Source organism: Lycorma delicatula, chromosome 1 (assembly GCF_047948215.1).
Source record: "Lycorma delicatula isolate Av1 chromosome 1, ASM4794821v1, whole genome shotgun sequence".
In the NCBI taxonomy this organism is placed as follows: domain Eukaryota; kingdom Metazoa; phylum Arthropoda; class Insecta; order Hemiptera; family Fulgoridae; genus Lycorma; species Lycorma delicatula.
In genome coordinates, this window is record NC_134455.1 from 176,525,875 (window position 1) to 176,548,739 (window position 22,865).

The 22,865-nt window shown below is 31.4% G+C and overlaps 1 protein-coding gene across 3 annotated transcripts; it reads left to right on the top strand.

Moving 5' to 3' along the window:
• Positions 1-236: 236 nt before the first annotated feature.
• LOC142325726 (uncharacterized) lies at positions 237-22,507 on the top strand. Of its 3 annotated transcripts, none has more exons than XM_075367772.1 (4): positions 244-429; positions 2,061-2,144; positions 16,208-16,268; positions 22,121-22,507. In XM_075367772.1, the coding sequence occupies exons 1-4, from the start codon at positions 328-330 to the stop codon at positions 22,474-22,476; spliced, it is 603 nt and encodes a 200-aa protein (XP_075223887.1). In that variant the 5' UTR covers positions 244-327; the 3' UTR covers positions 22,477-22,507. The 3 variants fall into 3 exon arrangements, with proteins under 3 accessions (XP_075223881.1, XP_075223887.1, XP_075223875.1); XM_075367760.1 differs by having other exon boundaries at positions 250-516; XM_075367766.1 differs by lacking the exon at positions 2,061-2,144 and having other exon boundaries at positions 237-516.
• Positions 22,508-22,865: the final 358 nt, after the last annotated feature.

The window sequence follows — 22,865 nt, forward strand, 5'->3', positions numbered from 1 at the left end:
TGATAACATTCAGCGTAAAACTCGAATGATCTTGTATATTCACGTTGCAGGGTGCAAAATTATAGATTTCGTATGGTATGTGTGCGTGCGCGTGTGCTCACATATGACTAAACATACTGAACATTTAACATAGTTTATATTTTATTTTAAAAACATACTTGGATCTATTTACTTTCTATGTCGTATTAATTTTCCATATAAATTATGCCGTGTTATTTGTTTTAATAACATCTGTTTTTCAAGAACGACAGAATTTTTCTTTCCATTCATCGTATAAGTTTTTTTAGTATATTAATTGCATTAGACTTTTCTTTTATTTAGGAAAAAATGGATTTTTATTTTCTCATAATAATATTTATGAATTTATTATCTAGCGGATTCTTAGCAAACAATGATTACAGCATAGGACTTGGATTTCCAAGAACCGAGGTACTAGTTCACAATTCCAATTTCTATTATGACCAAATAACTACGAAACCTAACTTCGTTATTAATATATCAAATACTATAAATAACGTAAGTAAATTCTGCTGTTTATAACTGAGTATAAGTAACTTACGTGTACACATTTTTAGAGTGGTTGCACATTCACACACACACAGATAGAGAGAGAGAGAGAGAGAGATCGAGAGAGAGTGAGAGAGAGTGAGAGAGATTGTATGTATATAAATATACAACTGCTTCACATATCTGAAGCAGAAGCAACAACATACCTTTTTCTTTGAATGACTGACGCTTGTAAAGCATTTCAGATAAAAGAGGCACCAGCCAGACAGAGTCTTTCTCCGAGAGTAAATATAAAACTGTTGAATTCAGTCATTCTCAGTAGTTAAAGAAGTGTAGGTGTCACTTTTGTTTGACCGAATATGGGCTGAATTTCGATGGGTTTGTAACCGATATTCAGCTCGGGTTATGTTAGGGTGAGGGTTATGTTGGGGACCTTGCTTTCTCAATTAAGCTTAGCGTAGGATTTATTAATCATGAAGCTAGCCAAGTCGTTTTTGGGAGTGACTTGAGGCTATTTCAGATCTCCTACAACCAATATGGTTACGGTGTAAACATACGCATTTGGATACTACAATATTTTATTATACGTTCTTTAAATGATTAAAATTTTTCTTTCATTTAAATCTATATTACGTTTAATTATGCGATAGCATTTTTAATTACAAGATCCATATATTGTCGCTCTGTCACGAAAGCTTTAATCTCAGTTTTATTTTCAAACGTCATTTCTTCAGGTTTTCATAACGACTTTATTTTTTATAACTATTCGAACTGACGAGCTATATTTATATGATAAAATTACTATCTCTGCATCTCTATCAAGAATAAGAGCTGTTGTGAACGCTTCCATGCTTCGCAACAGCTCTTATCTCAATTCCTCCTTGATTAGAGACTAACAAACATTATTGGGAAAAGGTAAACGTCTCCTGAGAAAGAATGCGCAAACTATGGAGAAATATTGGGTTGAGTTATTCGATAACGGTTTTGTTACCTGGTTTTGTAGAGAATGATATTGGTTTTTTTTTTTTGTAATACTTTATTGTGCTAGAAAGAAAGATTGTACATTCATTAATAAGAATCCACAAGGATAAGTTAATAGTTTTAATTTTCCAAACATGGATAACCAATCTTACTTTATGAGAGAACTCCGTGGAATATAAGTAAGCATAATAAATAGTTAATAATGATGATAATTTTAGAAAGAATAGTACGGTTTGTTTTGTTGCTAACAAAATTAATTTGATCATCCCAAGAGAACTTGTCAATTAATAAGAAGCCGAGAAATATCGCTTATGGGCAACAGAAATAATATAGTTATCATTCATGGGAATTCTTTCCACGCGATCAGAAATGTTACGTCCATCTTACCAAATATAACTGTTTATCCGTATTTGAAGTTAGATGGTTATAAACCGTTCGGTGAATAATTTTGAACTGCTATCGGGATTTATTAATTACGTATAAATAATTATATTCAGATGTAAAAACAGCCATATAATCTGCGAATTGTACGTGTTATTAATCATTTCTTTAATGTTATCTGATTTTTGCAGGATAAATTTTACACTGTTGCACTGGGAGTTAACCTTAGCACACAACAGCAGATGGAATTCATGTACTGCTTGGTAAATATTAAGGTTGGTTGTAAAAGGTATTCTACAAAGTTCAAGAAATTATAGATTTCTTATTAAAACAAAAAAATAAAAAAAATGTAGTAACTTTACGTGAAACTACCTATGGAATAGGAATCCTCTTATTTAAGAAAAAAAAATTATGTTTATTATAAAAAAATCATTAAAGAAGTTTTTAATTAAAAAATTATTATTACGAAAATTATTTAATAAAAAAAAATTACATTATGTAAAGCGGTTTATTTGGTAGTTTAGATTTATTTTCAAGGAATAGATTTTGTTTATTTGAAAATTTTCTGAATGTTTAGTTTTACAGAAAAAATATATAAAACGAATTGCATCTAAATCTCATCAAAACTTTACTATTCTAAATTATTAATTTAAATTTATAATGTAAATATTAAAAAAAATTGAAACGAGTGCGTCGTTGCGTGGACACACGACGAAAGCGAAGCTTCTAACACAATGTTATATGAATTATTAATGGTGCAAAATGATTAATTTTTTCCTTGTAAGAAGGATATGAAGTATTATGATCGCGAAAAATCTCGGTTTTCAGATTTCAATGGAAATATCCATTTTGATTATCCCTGAATCCATTTTGACTAGTTTCGGCGTGACGTCTGTACGTACGTATTTATCTCGCATAACTCAAAAACAATTAGCCGTATGATGTTGAAATTTTGGATTTAGAACTATTGTAACATCTAGTTGTGCACCTCCCCTTTTGATTCCAATTGACTGAACCAAAAGTGTCCAAAAAGCCCAAAATCCAAACGAATTTGAACTTTGGACTTTTTCTTAACTGCAGTAATAAGTCCTCATTGGGAACTTTGCAATGATATATCATAAGCGTTAGTTATTTTCATCGGTTCCAGTGTTACAGCCAAATCAAATTTTAATTAATGAAATAGTTGGATCATATAAGGGGAAGGCACATAGGTTCGAATCAGACTTCAACTCCTTTTTTTAATTTTTTTTTAATATATTGATTTTTTATTAACCTCTGACTGTAAAAAAATTTACTATAAATAATAATTCAATAATAATTACAAAAAAAAAGTAACATAAGTTATTAATGAAAAAAAATTTACGTACTTTTCATTAAAAAAAAAAGTGTATATGTAATTTAATAGGCGTACAAGAAATCATGTGGTGTTCATATCAGATTTTTTATTAAGAAATATGAACTAACATACGGTCAGCTGTATTACATCATCTGCAGCATAGACAGCGGGTGAGAGAGACAGAGTGAACGCGCGTGTACGCATAAGCTGTGTGTAAGCAGTTGATTTTCATAAAAATATTATTACACTGGCTTTCAAAACCAAGAGCCTAATACTTACTATTAATTTCCAATTTTTTCTTATCAATTTATCTTTATTGTATAATAATTTCCGGTAACTACTTTTTTAAATCCAATTCCTGTAAATAGAAATGATTGTCAATTTAATGAGGGTCCTTACTATTTCTTTTCTCGTTAGATGTGGTAAAATATATTAAAATTAGCATATTTACTTAAAAATGTTAGATATTTCGTATGACCATCTCGTTACTACCGATCTTCGTGGTTGAGAGGTAGCGTCTCGGTCTTTCATTCGGAAGTCCCGGGTTGGAATCCCGGTCAGGCATGGCATGGCATTTTTCAAAATTCAAAAATTCTATTTCTATATACCAAGCACAAGCTTCAAGCTTATGTGGTAATATTATCAAGAAAAACAACAAAGAAATTTGTGCACCATTATAGTGTAGCGTGTCATTTCCTCTATCAATTTTTACTGATTTCTTATGATTTTATTTAAATAATTTTTTAACTTTCTATCAGAAAATATAAAGATTAATGGTTTTTCACAGTAAAAGTTAAGTCAAATAATCCATGATTATTTTAAAACTCCTGTACCTATAGATCGATTTTCAAAATTCAATTTAGATTTTTTTTTTATCAAGTAATGCACTTGCTGATTATGTGGTTATATTTCCAAATTTTTTGATTTTTTAGGGTATTAAAATTTTTTTTACTGGAGAAAGAGATAAATTGTTTCGTTTTGTGAATTTAATTCTTTCTTAAAACAGGGTTAATTCTAAGCTTCAGTGCAATACTAATTTTAATTTTTCAAATATTCAAATCCAAATATCTCAATAACTAATGGACTGATTTCAATCATTCAAATTTCGTTGTCTGTAGAATTTTCTGAAGATTAATTTTTTTTTTTTTAATTTTATTGTAAGCTTAATTTTAACCTTATTAAAATTTTATAATATGATAAAGAAAAATGTTTTAATCAGATAAAAAAATTATTAACATCTACTCATTATCTTCATGAGAATGATCACGTTATTCCTAGAGAGGTCACCAAATTTAGCAAAAGTTTAAATCGCAATTTTTGTAAATCTTCAATATGAATTAAATATTATATTTTACGATTATTATTCTTTTTAGTATTATTACAGTATTAATCTTTGCCCAACATGGACACCGTTTGTATATTACATCATCCAGAACTGGAATTTTTCTGTAAATTTAGTCATTTTATTTCTCCCTGTTTTCTGTTTAAACAAGTTTTATATTTCAAATATAAATTTAATATTTTTACAAATCTTCTAGTAACCTCGGTTTTTTCCTGTTAGTCCAACTTCAACCACCATGTAAAGTGGTAAGTTGAATCCCAGCCACCTTGTAATGAAGTCAAACACCAGGATTTCAATGCAATTTAAAATAATCCATGTAATTTTCATGATCTGTATAATTTAAAGTGGAGGAGTAACTTATACACTTGTATATTTATATTATTATTTATTTATTTTTATTGCAATTTATGTTAAGTATAAATGTATCGGTTAAGGAGATATTAAGGTATTTATTTAATTTTTTATTATATTCTATGTTAACGAAATGGACTTTTCAACAGTTTGCCAATTGTATCTGATATATTATTTAAAAAATTTTGCCAAGAAATTGTGCTAAACTTGCATGTCAACGGGTTAAATAAAAATGGAATGAATGTTTATTGGTTAAAATTACAAAACGGTAAGTGGATTATACTGTTTTGATAAAATTGAGATTGTTTTATATATAAAGATACTAGAGAGTGTCTTCTCTCTTTATCTGACGAAGATCCTAGGCTCACCATTATGTGAATGTGAGTTTTTAAGTGTACGTGAACTTAAGAGTTATATTAATTAATTTAGAAGTTAAAAATGTTTGTATATGATTAAGGAGGAGAGGAACAAAATGAATTAAATATAATTTAATTTATAATTTATTAGAAGATGCTATTAAATTTCTTTATATGGGGAAAGAAATTCATTATTTCAAGTTGGAATCTGCAAAATATGCCCATCGCCTCCACTTTAACATGCAGTTACTGTAAAATCACATCCTTCATCTACACATATTGCACCATTTTTGTGTATTAATGTTTGTAATGGGTAAACTCAAACTGTCATCTTAAAACACATCATCGCAGAAAAGACATGCTAGTGGTTATCAGTTCAGTGTTTTCTTTCATCCAGGGCACCGCATAGAAAAGATCCAATCATTTCGGTAAGGATTTTGCTCATAGTTGTAAATATTTCTTCATTCAGTGTTGAGGTAAGTGTTATTTTAAAGATATTTTTATCATAAATTAACCTTTTTATAGTAAGGGATCATTCAACTAAGGACGTTCGTTAGCCATTACGCTAGATTTGAATCAGAGAAATAACTTCATTAAACATACAGCACATTGTGTTCGTTTACTTATGATTACTGGTTTTAAGTGTGCGAATGCTCAATATTAAAATAAAAACACCTTCATTTCTGTGCATGCACACAACACACAAACAAACATATCAGTCTGCACTCTCTCATACATATTCATACAAATGTGATATAAGTTAAAAACAAAACTTGATTTTAAAACCTAAAAACTAATTTTAAATAATGTAACGTAGGTTATAAATGACTGTATGTAATGTATGGCAGGACGACTCTAGATGATTTTAAGAAAAATGTAGTCAAAGTTTTGCTGTTATCTCATAAATAAATACAAAACCTGAAAAGATACACAATTTTGAAACTGTAAATATGTGTAAATATAAATTAGTTAAATATCATTGCATAAAGTTTTAAGGTTCTTATGCAGTACAAGTCGACCATCAATAAATTATCACATTATATCATATAAAACAGTAATAGAAGGTAAATGTGTAATTGTGTGAAGGACAACAGGACAACAGGTCTTTACAACAGCATTAAGGATGTGCTTTTAAAATAATCTTCCTTTATATAGGAATTTCACCAATAAAATAGTGCTTTCTACATTATTAGAGAGTATTTTTTTCAGAATTCAGGTCATTCTAAATTTCTGCCATCGTTAATTTTTGTAGGTTGGAAATTCTTCCAAAGGCTGTTTAACTTTGATTTTAATATCACAGATTGCAAACCTTGGTAACCCTGTTCCATATGTAACGATGTAAGGTTAGTATCACCAATCCTCAGTCTTGTTAATGTAACATCTTCTCTTCCTTAAAAAGATTCTTTCTTTCCATTTATGTGGGCAATCCTTCATGGAGTTGAGTTTCGTAAAATAATTTACCAATGTTATTTGCAATTTCTTTTTCACCATGCATTTTAACAGAAACTTAATATCATCTGGTCTAATAAGATCGACATCAATATTCATAAATGAAGCAGCCATCTATTCAGCTACATCAGCGGCTTTGTAAGAAAGAAAGACAAGACCACTTGAATACCCACTTTTGCCCCTAATAAGTAATGACTCTGTATGTTCCCAATGTTCCTTATATGAGGGTATTCCATTGTAAACATATCTCGCACTTAGATTTTTTCATATAGAACCCTTAGCAGTTGGTATATTCTATTTTAATCTTCCAAATTTCTATAAAAATTGCACTCATCAATGTGCCATTCTGTATGTAGCTGATCATGCCCAAGCGACATTCACACCTGATAACCATGGTGCTGTATTACTGCCATTAAATACGTTACATTACATTACATTACTGCTATTTGTTTTTTTATTACTTATTACAACCATTTTTTAAACAAATGATTTATCATTTTAAAGAAAATTAAATAATTTTTTTTTAAATAATTAAATAATGCCTGTGGGTTTTGTTAGATTTATAGTTAGGGGAGATGATGATTCATATTAAATACTTTACCATTTGAAGTAAAATTACATTCTGAAGACTATTATCCAAATTATAATAGTCACAATGAAGATAATATAAACTGCTGTTTAACTAATATGGACATTTAATGAATGAAAGGGATTTAATTCCCTCAGACAACTCTAGAAGTAATTATTGAATGATAATTTTGCCTTTTTTTAAAAATAAATAATAATAATAATAATAATAATAATGATGATGGTGATGGTGTGATCAGATGTGAAAGGGCAGAAATCTGCATGTGTGGAATGGAAACACATGAAGGCGATCCGTGTAAAGATCCTCCCGTTTGTATTAACTGCAAAGGGCACCACAACTGCCAATCAAGAAACTGCCCAGTGTATAATTTTGAAATGGCCATTCAGCAGTTTAAAACACTGCAAAAGGTAAGCTATCCTAAAGTGAGGAAAATTATCAGCAATGGGACACCTTGACCAACAACAACATGCAGAAGCAGCTGTTGCTCCCTCATTATCTAAATTTAAAGTGAAGCAGTTGCTTACTAAGCTTGCACCAAGTCTTGATACGATGTTAGAGAAAATCATTAACATTAAGATTGAATCTAGTAAGTGACATTAAAAATCTGAGAAGATGATGCAACCACCAATTGATGTGCACAAGGTTAAAGAAACATCTGACAAAGCCAAAAACATCATTCCTTTGGTCAGTCATAAGGCAAAGGAGGATGTGGCAAGGGTAAAAAAAAAGTCTGAGACTAGTGCAATGCAGGTGCAAGTAACAATAGAGAAAGCACTAGATATAGATATTATAGAACCAGCACTTATGGAACTTCCAAAAGCCTAGAGGACACTTAAAGAGAAGGCAAGTACATCAGCTGCCTTAAGTATGCCTTTGGAGATTGAATCAAGTTCTTCAGCCACTGAAAATATATCACTAGAGATTGCATCAAGTTTAAATTCGATAACAACAATGTTAACTGCTCCGTCTAAGATGTCATCACCTGATGTCAGTCATAGAACATCATTGGTATCTGAAAGGGAGGAAGGTTAACTGGCGAACAAAGACTAATGTGCAGTGTTTGTAATATAGTGCTTACAGTCAAGCATCTAATGGAAGAGTGTACCATATATGAGGACCTCAGAAAGAGGTTTGGTCTAAGAAATAATATTGTTGCTGATTTGAAAAATGAAAATGAAGAAACAAGTAGTTGCCTATGTTCACACCAGTAGACTATTAACAAGTCTGTAATCAAACTCAACTTGTGTTAAGGAATCTAAGTGAAGTAGTCTAATTAGGTCTAAGTATGTCTACATCCATAGGGATGTAGACATTATTTTAATAATGTTAGTATTATGATAACATTATTTCTCATTTTGTTTTTTGTGTTTTACTTTTTTTAATATCAGAGCCCTTTACACCCTATAAATATTCTTAGTGTTTGTGTTTAAATGTTCTGTGTTGTTAATTTTGGTGTTTTTAAATAAAATATATAGGCCCCTTTACAGTCTTACATATGACGAACCAGAAGGTGATTTAAACCTTATTTTAAAAAAATGTGACGAGAACTAATGACCATAGAAAAGTTGATGCCCATACATAAAAAAAAAAAAAAAAAATAATTTACTGGCTAATAACGAGTTAAATAGTCCTAGAGAGATGTAGACGACTTTTTTCTTCATTAAATTAATGTGTTTGTATACAACATGTTAATCTTTTTAACAAATAGTCTGTGTAACTATTAAAACAAATAGTAGAGAAGAATCAGATTTAACATCATGATCTTTTCTTTTTTCTGTATTTACACTGTGCATGTCCGTCAGTTGGTGTTTTGTGCTGCTTAGAGGACCACAAATTTTTTGTATAAATATGTTTATAGATTTGTCATTAAAGATTGTACTATTAATATTTTTTTCCATTAAATTATAAAATAATTTGCTATTCAATATTTTATTTTTCAGAAATTATTCTACTTCACTTCTATAAAATGCAAAAATGTTAAGCTCAGTTAAAAAATACAATTTTACTTGCTCATAGAACTTCTTTATTGGCAGAACATTTGGTTTTCGATACTGAAACTCCTCCTTTCTAATAGAGTTTTTTTCCCAAATGCAAGTAATATACTCAATATTTTCAAAGGGGCCTGATCCTCTCATCTTCACAGACCCCTTCAAAATAAAAAAGATTAAAGTATTTTGAACGAAGTACTTGAATGTTTTTAAATATTGCCCTACTTTTAGAAGCAATTGAAACTATCGATGGTTTGTATTGGGTCCGAACCCTTTGACCTACAGCTCCCTTCGAAAGTTCTAAATTTTAAATGTGGTTTTTGTTTTATTTTATTTTATAAGGTTATACGTTGTCTTAGAAAGAAGGCTTAATATCCATTTCTGAAAGGAGGAACGATATTCATTTTTAATAATAGAATTGAGTATTATACTAACAACACAACTTATAAGTTCGGTTGATTCTGAAGGTTTATTTAAATTACATGAGATAGTGTGTTAGTGTTACGAAAGAATTGAAAGAATTTTTTGTGAAATAATGTAGGTGTTCATTTTGAGATTTCTGAATCATGCTGATCGCAAATGATTTCATTACTTGTCCAGAATTTAAGTACCAAATCCAAGCACGAGACCAGTACTTATGCCATTGCCTTTCATATGGAAGATCGTGGATTCAAATCTTAGTCAGTTGCCCGTTTTTCATTTCTCATTATAGAAACATTGGCTGGCACTAGCCTATCAACCACTGTCACTGCTTCATCAAGTAAAATTTATCTGGGAGCATAAACAACTGATAAAAAGTGAGCGTTTGATAACAGTAAGAAATTATAAATGATAAACCATTATTGAGTGGATTAAGATTAATAGTGTTTTGGATTTAATAGAACACAATGTAATATAGGAGATAAGAACTGGCAAATAATATTCATATCCAGAAATGATAATGCATTTGCTTATTCTAATCTGATTTTTACTTTTAGAGTATCTGTTAAATCTGCATGATCATAATAACAAAGCCATACTTTTAATAAATCTTAATTAATTGTGTAATTAAAGTATACATAATTACAAGTAATTTTTTTATATTAAAATATACATATTACCTTAAGTGTGAGTATATATACTTTAAGTGTGTGTTGTGTGTATGTGTACACACACATCAAAAACTTCAAAATCTTTGATTGTGTTAAATATATTTAAGCAATATGGTTAAATTTTTGTAATCAGTTACAAAAGTATGGTACGAAACCACTGCTAACCATATTTATTTTTGAAAGTAACGCATATTCATGCTCAGTACCTTATTACCAAACACTTTCATGCAAAGGTTATGCATTCATTTCTACTGATAACCAGTGTAACCTGGATATTGCCTATTGCTCTCAATATAATGTACTTTTCATATTTTTCCCGATTTTAGGCTTTACTAATCAGAAATTTAGTAATTAGTGAATCTGTGGAAGTCAGACCTGGAGGATGGAGGGGTTGCTTGATGACTGTAATTCTTTTATTGCTAAATAATGACTTACGTTTTTTGGTAGAATAGATGTGCGCCCAAGACTAACCAGTTTTTCGATTTAAACATCTCGGATCTCACTGGACGAATTCCACAGCCTGTGTAAAACCTCTTCATAGAAATGTTTCGTGATCGAAACTGTTCTATGAAGAGGTTTTACGCAGGCCGTGGAACACTCCTTGAGAAGTGAACTCCGATGAATAATTCGTTTGATACCGTAAAAGTCGATAAACATGGTTTCCACTGTCAACTTTTACAAGTCGAACAGAGGGTACTGCACGGACGTTCAACATCGGACGAACACATACGAGACGAACTGATGGTGAATTCCGCCGTTTCCTACTGAAACGCCCAATTTAATCACCTGTAATGATTCTACTAAAATATGTTTAATCACTACCTCATCTCTCGTTGCTCGAAACTTAACGAATGCGGTGCAGATTTTCTCTTATCCAAATCTTATTTCAAAATTACTCACACAGATTTACAGATCTTTTATTACTACCGATCGTTTCAACATGCAGTCTCGTTGAAATTGATCGATTTGTATGCACAATTTCTCTTACGTTTGGACAGCCTCTATTTCGGATGGAGATCGGTCAGTCAAGTCGAGTATGAACTTGTAAACGATTTGCGTTCTTCCCAAAAACAAGAATACTATCCTAACACTAACGATCGAGAAAACATTTATCACCGTACATATTTTTAAATCATTAAACATTTCTATAATATTGTTTTCTAATTAAAAATAAATTTTATTAGTGTTCGTTACTCAGTTACAGTTTGAATTTCTTTCACTGGAAGGAGTTTTGGCGGAACAAACTATAAAATATTTTGCCATCTCATGTCAATATTAAAAGCAGAGTGAACTCAAGTTCTGTTTAATTATTTAACCAGTATACTGTGCGTTTAAAAAATATGAAAACAAAATATTGTTTTATTAAAAAGAAGATACAAAGTTCTGTATTCTTACAACCATTAACGAACTAATCTGGCAAATATAATCTCCCTACTTCAGAAGAAGTTTAATTCATAATTCAAAGTATACAAATATTTTTGTCTTCTCATTAATAAAGATTATATCATTTATCTCTTAAATTCAACTGTTGAATACCACATTAAAAAAATTAGGTGATTATGTATATTATTTTGTATCTATTGTTGTTACTTTTCTATGTATATTCTTTATTGTTTATTTTTGTTGTTTTATATAATACTACATGGTAGTCTTACTTAGTCGCTAATGGCTATAATGGTTGATGCGACTATAAAAAAAAAAATAAATAAATAAATATTAGAAATTAATGGAAAAACAAAATTAATCCGATTAAATTAAAATTACATTACGTTTCATGATAAATAAGTATTCAAGAATAAAAATAATTTCACATAAACCATTACGTATTAGGCTTCATCATTAAAGTAAGTAAAGTAAACTATATTGTTACTGTAGTAACAGGTCGTGAATATTTCCCAAACTATTTTCACGTACAGCCATTGTGTATTTTATTTGTTCGAAGTTGAAAAAGTATTAAGCATTTTGTTTCTAATATCTTTCAATTAAATTTCTAATTTCTTAGGAAATATGTTCACAAAGAAAGGAAACAAAAAAAAAAACGGGCTATGGAATAATGAGATCGCGATCTATCCGACAAACTTATGAAAGAAACTTTCCTAAAATATGTAGCATGCTTTGTTATATTAATTTTGGCTGATTTAATTTTGTTATTCATGATTTTAATTAACGAAAAGTAAAATAATAACGAGACGGAACCGTAATTTATCATTTTTCCTCGGTTAAATTTTCCTTCGTTCTTTCATTCGATAAGCTTTGTTATAAGTAGGTTAATTAGATATTTTTAATAGATTCATTTATTAAATTTAAGGTAAACATATTAAGTTAGGAAAAAACGGTTTACGCGGAAGAAATGAAATCCTAACATAACAATTAAATGGTTAATAATTGATTTAAATAAATCAACAAGCGTAAATAATTTCACATATAAAGTAATCTGTGAAAACCTTTCCGTACACGGTTTAAATGGATTTAACAAAAATCGAAACTCACACGTCTGGTAATCCCTACGGAAGTCAGAGAGAAGTATGTTCCCGAAAGAGATTAGGAAAAATTGTGAAAAAGTGAAAGATGATTTGCGTAAGGAGTAGCAAAAAATGCAAGGATAGTCGATCAAAATTTTGGTCGATGATAAGAGTTCTATGATAGTTCTTATACCCAGAAGAATATATACGACCAAAAAAAAACAAAAAGAAACAGAAAATACAATTTTATTAATTTTTATTGTGCGGAGGAGATGAAATTTCGATATAAGAAACTGCTGTATTCTCTTTGTTTGCATACAATCAAAGAGTTTCCATCAGAATCTGCCGTACTGATCATCACGTAACTGAGTTAAAAAAAATTTTCCTTGTGTTTCAGTTACAAGAAAAATTATGAGATGCACATAATTAATTCAGTCGTCAACTTTATTATTGTTTGGAAGTCGGCTCGGCAATCTGCGTCAATTCGATTTACTATTCCTCTGTAGATTGTCTACAAACATATTGTCAAGCGTGAAAAGATTGAAACTGTAACTGATGTCACATTATCGGCTAGAACACTCTAGAATAATGTTGTCTAGAAATTGCATTAACCGATTTAGAAAGTCACACAATAGTGGCCTTAATAATGTTATGTAGAAAAAGAAGTTAAAAATATTGTGAATTCAACACTTGAGAATTCAGCTGGGTGTTGCAAGATTAAAAGTGGAAATGAAATAACAGAATTTATAGTGATTATAAGTAAGGATACGAATTATCGCGAAACTTATTGAAGTCAGCGCATTATTTAGAAAAATAGTATAAAGAGGTGAATGTTAAAGTGGGAGGTGAATGTGTATTTAGTATGTACTTTGTTGATTACGTAGATAAATATATTTATAAATACTTTATATTTAAATAATTTGTCGTATATAATAAATAGTTTGTTGATTATTGAGGTAAATAGTGAAAGATAATATCTACTGGATCACAAAAAAGTTGTAATAAGGATAAAATCAAAACCTAAACCGACAACGATTGTTAACGTCTATATGACTACAAGCGCCCATGATGATGATGAGGTAGAGTGTGTATACGAAGAGATTGATGAAGCAATTAAACACGTAAAAGGAGATGAAAATTTAATAATAGTTGGAGATTGGAATGCAAGCATTGGAAAAGGTAAGGAAGGAAATATAGTGGGGGAATACGGGCTGGGCAAAAGGAATGAAAGAGGGGACCGACTTATAGAGTTTCGCACGAAGTATAATTTAGTAATTGCCAACACCCAATTTAAAAATTATAATAGAAGAATATACACTTGGAAAAAGCCAGGCGATACTGCAAGGTATCAGATAGATTATATCATGGTTAAGCAAAGATTTAGAAGTCAACTCGTTGACTGCAAAACTTACCCTGGAGCAGACATTGATAGCGACCATAATTTGGTGATAATGAAATGTAGATTTGGGTTTAAAAACCTGAAGAAAAGGTGTCAGATGAATCGGTGGAATTTAGAGAAGCTTGAGGAAGAGGAGGTAAAGAAGATTTTTGAGGAGCACATCGCAAGAGGTCTGAGTAAAAAAGATAAGGTAGAAAATGTAGAAGAAGAATGGGAGAATGTTAAAAAGGAAATTCTTAAATCAGCAGAAGCAAACTTAGGCGGAATAAAGAGAACTGGTAGAAAACCTTGGGTTTCAGACGATATATTGCAGCTGATGGATGAACGTAGAAAATATAAGAATGCAAGTGATGAAGAAAGCAAAAGGAACTATCGGCAATTAAGAAATGCTATAAACAGGAATTGCAAACTGGCGAAAGAAGAGTGGGTTAAAGAAAAGTGTTCAGAAGTGGAAAGAGAAATGAACATTGGTCAAATAGACGGAGCATACAGGAAAGTTAAGGAAAATTTTGGGTTACATAAATAAAAATCTGTGTTAAACAAAGATGGAACACCAATATATAATACGAAAGGTAAAGTCGATAATATAATTTGTTTACATCAAAAATTAATTTAAATGTCAGGAAAATATTTTTGAAAGTGTATGTTTGGAGTGTCGCTTTATATGGAAGTGAAACTTGGACAAACGGCGTATCTGAGAAGAAAATATTAGAAGCTTTTGAAATGTGGTGCTATAGGAGAATGTTAAAAATCAGATGGGTGGATAAAGTGACTAATGAAGAGGTATTGCGGCAAATAGATGAAGAAAGAAGCATTTGGAAAAATATAGTTAAAAGAAGAGACAGACTTATAGGCCACATACTAAGGCATCCTGGAATAGTCGCTTTAATATTGGAAGGACAGGTAGAAGGAAAAAATTGTGTAGGCAGGCCACGTTTGGAATATGTAAAACAAATTGTTAGGGATGTAGGATGTAGAGGGTATACTGAAATGAAACGACTAGCACTAGATAGGGAATCTTGGAGAGCTGCATCAAACCAGTCAAATGACTGAAAACAAAAAAAAAAAAAAAACACAAAAAAGTACCTAAATATGAACAAGATCTGAAGTTTATCGCGCAGATATTTCATGAAGACTAAACAGTAGGTTTAAATATCAACCTCAGCTAGTGGAAATATCTGAATTTTGGATGAAAAAGGTAGTAGATGAATTTCAGTTCGGATAAATAAGGCAAAGTATTTGAGAGGGGCTAATTAATAAGGAAGGAGTAGTCGATGAGATAATGGAAAAAATAAATAAGGATGATTAATAACTATAACCTTAATTCCATTCGGTAGGATAGGAAGATATGAAAAGTTGAGAAAAAGGATGTAACAGCCGTTCAAGGCGTAATTGCTTATGGAGAAGAAGACCGACACATAAAACGAAGGAAGCGATCAAAGTCTTTAACAACAGAAATTCTAACTTAATAATAGTAAACAGATGATTAATTAGCGTACACTTTTTAACTTTGACTATAACTTGGACATTTTTAATGCTGCTGGAGATAAATAGTGAGAAATAATATCTATTGGATCACAAAAAAGGTATCTAATCAAGATAAGATGCTTCATTTTCAGTTCCGTCTTTTTGACAGAAATTTTGTGTATTTTTGAAAATCTACGGTGATATTACCTTTCTTGTGGTGATGAAAGCTATAGAGAATGCGTTGAATGTTGAAGAGTAAGGTGGTTGTAGATTACGTTGTTGGTGGCTGCAAATAAAACCTATCGCACTGTTAGGCATTTTTAAAACTAAAACTTTTTTGTATATTTAATTAAAAAAAGAAAAGTTACACAAAATAACTGTCGTAGTGTTATTATTATTTATTTAAATTTTAATTAAGTAAAAACTGAGTGTTGAGTATTAAATAATAGTTAACTGTTGATTTTATATATGTAAAATTATATATATATATTTTCTCTTTTTCTTACAGGGTGACAAATTTAAAAACGGGATAATGCTTAACGGCTTGCCAGATGAAAATATACTCATGGGTAAGATGATTAAAATTTCAGTTTGAAATAAATCTTTATTTTGATGGGCACATAAAAATACATTATATAGATCACCCAATATATGATAAATTATAGGTATAAAAACAAATCATAAGATAAAAATAGATATGTTTATAAAGTCAACATCAGTTAATTATTTAAATACAAACAGGTGAAATAATGTTGAGATAAATACATTAAATATAAAAAATTACTACAAAGTAAGTCACAATTCAGAAGACGCGATTGAAATTTACTTCGAGCTCATATTTACGTACACGTTGAACAGGATGCAGATAAAGCGAGTTCTTAGCTTTAATTTTAGATAGTATAATTTAATAATTCATCGACAGGATAATATTGTTCCCGTAAAAGATAATCTTTTATTTGTATTTTAAATAAATTGGTGAGAAGATTTATCAAAGGGTTGGCCAGTTTATTAAAACTGGCAAAGGAAGCATAAGGCCCATTCTCGTAAGCCTAAGTATTGTATTGAATTCTATGAAAAGAATTTTCTTTGGTTTGGTAAATATGTAAACTGTTGTTTTTTTTAAAGAATAAGTGACCGTTAGTTTTAGGAAAGATTGCTTTCATAAATACAAACGCAAGTTACACATTTTATTTTCTAAATATAGGTCTACAGGCTTATATAATAAAATGGTGCGCTTTGTTATTTTTATTTTGTTTGTTTTTAATTTATATTCCTTTGCTTTTTTCACAACATTTTGCAAACGACTACTTTTTTAAGTGTTTACTTTTTTCATTTTAGTTGGACTCCTCTACAACTCTAAATTTCTTCTTTTATATTATTGAGCTTTGTTCGCCAAATTTTTTTCTAATTTAATTTTTATTTTTGGTGATTCTCTCACAACTAAATATTAGTTTTATTTAGAGTGTATTGTGGCGTAGCTTTTTGTTGTTGTTGGGAGATATCAGATTTTTTTTAGAATTGAAATCCAAAAAAGTAAATAAATAAATAAAATAAATTTTTTCTGCACAGGTTTGTGCTGCTAACAAAATAAATAATTTAGTTAGTATTAGTAATTTCTATCTTCTCATTCCTCTCAAGCAAGGTGAATCTTCATTTCTTTCATCTACATTTTTAGAACAATATCTCCTTTTTAAATTCCATTGTCTGTGTCATAACAAGTACCATTATACTTTACTGAAGTAATCATAAGTCTCTGTTTCTAGCCTTTGTAAATACTAACTTGTAAGGAATTGAACCCAATGTTCTGAAGTTACAATGTACCGAGATACATGCCGCTAACATATATAATCTTCAGTAGTCTTTTATTCCTTAAACAATGTAATCTTTTATTTATAAAAGACAATGACTGACCATATTACGTACATTATTTACATAACATTAGTTGATTACATTACATACGTAAAGTAGTCATAAAGTGTGACACATACATCATCACATGAAGTGTGATTATCTTCAATACTTGAGGAACATACTTAGTTGTACAAAAAATTGACAAAATGATAATGAATGAAACTAATATAATGCAATGAATGTTCTTAAAATAAAAGTTTTTACAGAGGCCATTAATCTAAATTTATAAATGTCGGATTTATACTTTCTATTAATTGTTTTCTGTTTTTGATTATAAGAGGGTATGTAAAAAGTCATTTTTTGCATTCAATAAAAATACTACTTTTGTTTTTAAATATTTTTATATTATTAATATTTATTATAAATATTGTTTATAACTATAATTAATAATATTATATTAATAATATTATAATTAATAAATATACTTCCGCAATTATCATTATCATCATTCATTGAAAAAACATATTAGGCATTCATTCAGGATAAATAAATATTTTTGCCGATTAGTTTTCTTAAACTCTCCATTTAAAATTTTGTTTCGGTTCTGCGTATTCGGTCAGAATTACCACTTAATTGATAAAATTTCATAAAAATATATCTGGTGTGTTGTATTTAGGAAAAGTAATTCCATGGACAGCTTATAATTTCATAAAACGACTTATACAAAGAAATACGTTACTACCAACTAAAAGAATTAAATTATGCGCGAAATCTCACCCATTATTATTAAAATGAATAGAGCCAAGGACATGTAAATAAGTTTATAGAAAAATGTAATTATAAAATCTGATTAATAATACTTTAGCCAATTATTTCAACTTACTCCATGGTTTTTTCGACTGTTATTTATATGCTAATGGAATTTTTAAAACTTAAAAAAAAAAACAGGTAAAGCAATAAATTAAATGTTCGCTACTAGAACCCAATATCAGTATGACAGTTGGTATAAACACGGAACTAGCCCACATTTCATTCCGTATTTTCGTAATCTTTTTGACGTGTTGAGGAAATATCTATTTTCATCCAATCAAGATTCGTCCGATCCAGTATCAATCACGATTTGTAAAGAAATCATTAAGGTTACATGTTATAGTAGTGTGGTACATACAGAAGTGTGATGCACACTGCGGTGACAAAATATAAAGTTATAAGTTCTTAAACAAAATCTCCCATCTGAAAAAACTATAAATAACAGGTGTAGTGTAATATAATTAAGCCGCATCTATTGATGGCTTCTCGGCCTCTGGCCCCGTACTGTAAACTTGCAATTTGCATTACCGGTAGCGATTTCTGCAAGGACAGTGACCTACGTTCACGTCATCGGGGCTGTACAACGATCGGTGGCGGTTAGTCAACCTGCGTTGCTGTGGAGTGAAAACAAGCAGCAGCGTAGTGCGTTGTGCCACTGTCGGCTAAACAAGGACGTTTCCTAATTTTGTATCGGTGTCCCCGTTTCGTAGTCGGTGAGACCAGAAAAACCTTTTAGATCCTCTGGCAGGTTCGACAAGCGATTTCGCTCCGACCTCGCCGGTAGTCATTAGGAGCTTCTAGATTTGGACTTCTCGAGTGGGCTACGGAACAGACGGTCCATCTTGAGGAAGATATAGTTAAACGCTCACCTTGTCTTTTGTTAGGTGATAGCTTCTTACAGACTGTGTTCGAAGTGCCTGGCGGCACAGTCGGTGAATTTTTAAATTGCGATGTAGCAACCCGGGGGAGGTTGCTTGGAGGACTTGGTCGGTTTGGTCAAGGATCTGGTAGCCGGTGATCCCTTCTAGCCGAGAAGGTCAATCAGCAGGTCTCCGCCGAGGCCCCGGTCCTCCGCAAAGGAGGTCTCGGAGGCCCCTCGGGTAGTGGAGCACCCGAGTGCAGCGGATTGCACCAAAATCCTGGCCGAAACCTCTGTAACGAATGGTGCGGGGAAGACTGTGGTCGAATCCGCAGAAGGAGTGCACGGCAATGGGGGGGGGGGACCAAGTCCAAAGGGTGGCTTCCCTTGAAGTCTGGTAAGACGGAAAGCGGGGGCGCGGTGATCGGTCCTAAGCGGGAGGTTGCTGGAGGGAAGCCTGGTGTGAAGCAGGTGAACTCTCGGGCTGATGGTTTGGGACGGATCGAGGAGATGCGGGCCGAGTGGTCCAAGACCTCCTCTAAAAAGGATTCAAGAGTTGCTCTGGGGCTTCGACAGTTGGTCGACTCCTAGTTGAACGAATGTGCAATGCTGGTTTCAGGTCTGGCACTTAAAAGTGAAGGCCTCCAGGGCGACAAGCTTGCCTTAGACTCAGTTGTGACACGACTGTTCGGTAAGGTAGACCAGGTTGTGGTGGAAAGGGGCTTCAAACCGGTGACGGGTGAGGCTCATGGCGAACTTCATAAGTCGATTAAGCGGGTGGAGGAGAAGGTGAAAAAGCCTGTATCCTTCGCCGCGGTAGCAGTCACGCCTGCGCCTAAGCGGGTTGGTCAACCGCCACCAGCCCAGGCGCCGGCAAACAAAATTAAGCGGGCCACTGTTAAGGTGGTTCCATTGAAACCTGGTCCGGGGGGTTCGTCGGTAGCGACGAAGCTAACCCTGAAAAAGGCCAACCAAACCAATAAAGCCGCATCTAAACTTGAAAAAGCACTTCAGGCGAACACAGTTGTGTACACTATTTTAAATGTTTATTCATCAGTTTAAACTTCTCACACACTTGCAAATGGCCCTTCGTCAGACGGTTTGTCGGCCATTTCGATCAAGTAATCTCGACTGATGTATAATATGCAAAGCCCTTGCTAACAAAGTTGCACAATACGATGATGAAATATAGTGATCAAAAGAATTTTTTTCGAGCTATGTAACGCGATCTGGTTGTTGAAATATATTAACTGGAATTAGCTTATTTTATTTATTTGTTATATACTAGATTTATGTTTTAATTTCTATTTGGTAATTTTTTAGTAATTTAGTTAATAAGATTGAAATTACACATTTAACTAACTTCTTTGTTGAACAATAGTATTGCTAAATTTTCACAAACAATTTTCTTGTTTGTGAATCAAAATTAAACGATTTTTTTTTAACAGAAGAGGAAAATATCTGATCCTTTTTACACTGAATTAAGTATATAAGTAGATCTCTCTCAACCATGGTTTGTTTGTGTGATACAAATTAAATATGAAGATAATGTGTGTATTTACATACATATATATGGCACTGCTTATCTGGTAAGATATAATAAAATAATTTGCGTCGTATGATGGTTTTTATGTTCCTACTGTGACTGGAATCTGGAACATTTTTCTTCAGCGTCCAACAATAACCAGCAGGAATTCATGCACTCTGTTGTCCCTAGTATCTTCTTTTTATTGCAGTGGTATATATTCGTTAATGATCCCGATGTTCATTACTGATTTCACCAAAATATTCTGGAAAGAAATCCAGATGAAAATGCAAGAATGAATTTTGAGGCCATATTGTACCCCCATACTTTGCATGACTAACTCTCACCCATAATCACATGGTAGTTCGGCGATTTATGATTTTGTAAAAATATATTATATAAAATTTCTGAATTTCAAAATGATTTTTCAGCTTGGTTTACCTATTTTCAAATTTTCCATCTTTAATCAAACGTGAAGAGGGTCAAAAATTTATTTCTTGATTTTAATATTACTAACATCAGGAAAGTTTCCCTTCAAAATGAAACCCAGCACCATATTTATCCATCGTTTTAGAAATTCGTTTGAAAAACCTTAATTTTATATGAAATAGTGGTAGAAGATCATATCAGCGTTTACAAGTGTGGATATAACATTTTTTCTTTCAAGTGTAAGTGATTCACGCTTTGGGAATTCCTTTTTGTTGAAATGATTTTTCTTGATCTTGCTGTCGCATTCGCTCAAGATACAACAAAATTTAGTATAACTAAACTGAAAACCCACTTACAAATCAGTAACTTTTAAATCACAAAGTATAGAACAATAAACTGAAAATTTCATGCTGAGAGTGTTTCATGTTAATACATTTTTGAACAGAGAAAAGGTCAGAAGTCGTATTATTTTTTCAAACACTTAATAATATCATTGAATCTTAAATCAGGTTCTACAAAACCAGATACTTCTCGATCACAGCAAGCAATTGAATCGGTGTCTGTAGCATGATAATCTTGTAGTGCACAGTTAATAACTGTACAAAAATAAGTTATTCCACATCTGTTGTAATCTATTTAACTTTGAAGACTAACGGTACGGCTTGTCTACGGTATTCTATTATAAACCAACGAATGGTTGCTCTTTATCAATCTTATGAGTAATAAATGTTATTACATAGAAGTAAACATTTTCTGTTCGCACAGATTGATGCTTAGCTGACAGACTTACTAGTGACAGCCATTAAAAAGTATGAACGAAATCAGACCTAACGAATGGTAATAAAAACATTTTGCTGTGTGCAACGTTTAAGTTTTCCACAAATATATTTTTCCCTTTTAAAATTCTATCAATGTAATCTACAACATTAATAATTCCTATTTTTCAGATTATCGTATAGTAGCTGCAAATATAATCTTTCAACATGATCAGTCGAAGTTAATCGTATACATTTACGAGCAAACGAACTTCTTTCAAGATATATTAACGAGAAAGAATGATTTAAGCACAAATCATGAATTAAATAGTAACCCGATGGAAGCCTTTGCTAAAAGCAATGGTTTAGATTTACGTGCTGCATACCAAACGCCACAAGATAAAGGGAAGTATGGGACTTCTGCAATATTTAAACTAATGATGACTGTTGGAAAGGGAACTAATAAAAAGAAAATTTATGTAAATAAATTACAATTGGCAGTTGAAGAAAAATCTAAAAGCAGCCTCAGCGCTAATAAATTAAAATGAAATTGTACAAATAAATCAAATTATATCTGAACTTACTCTTTTTTTATTTCTTTTTCATGATCCATTTCATTGATGTTAAATCATAATCTTAATAAAAAATGTATAAAAGAATGACTTACGTGTTTTATATAATTTTTAATCTGAGTCCACAGTTCGTTTAATTATGATAAAGATACTAAACAGTAATGATATGAAAGGTAAGTGCTATAACCACGGATCTAGACTACCAGATACGAAATACAAATTACTCCTAAAAATATCGTTGTTATTCATAAGATAACCAATATCCTGTCAAACTTTCCTAAAGAAGGCAAAAAAAGAGTGGTGGGGTTTTAGATTTCTGTTGGGTTTATGTGGAATAGTTGCAGAACCTCAGAGACGTCTGATTT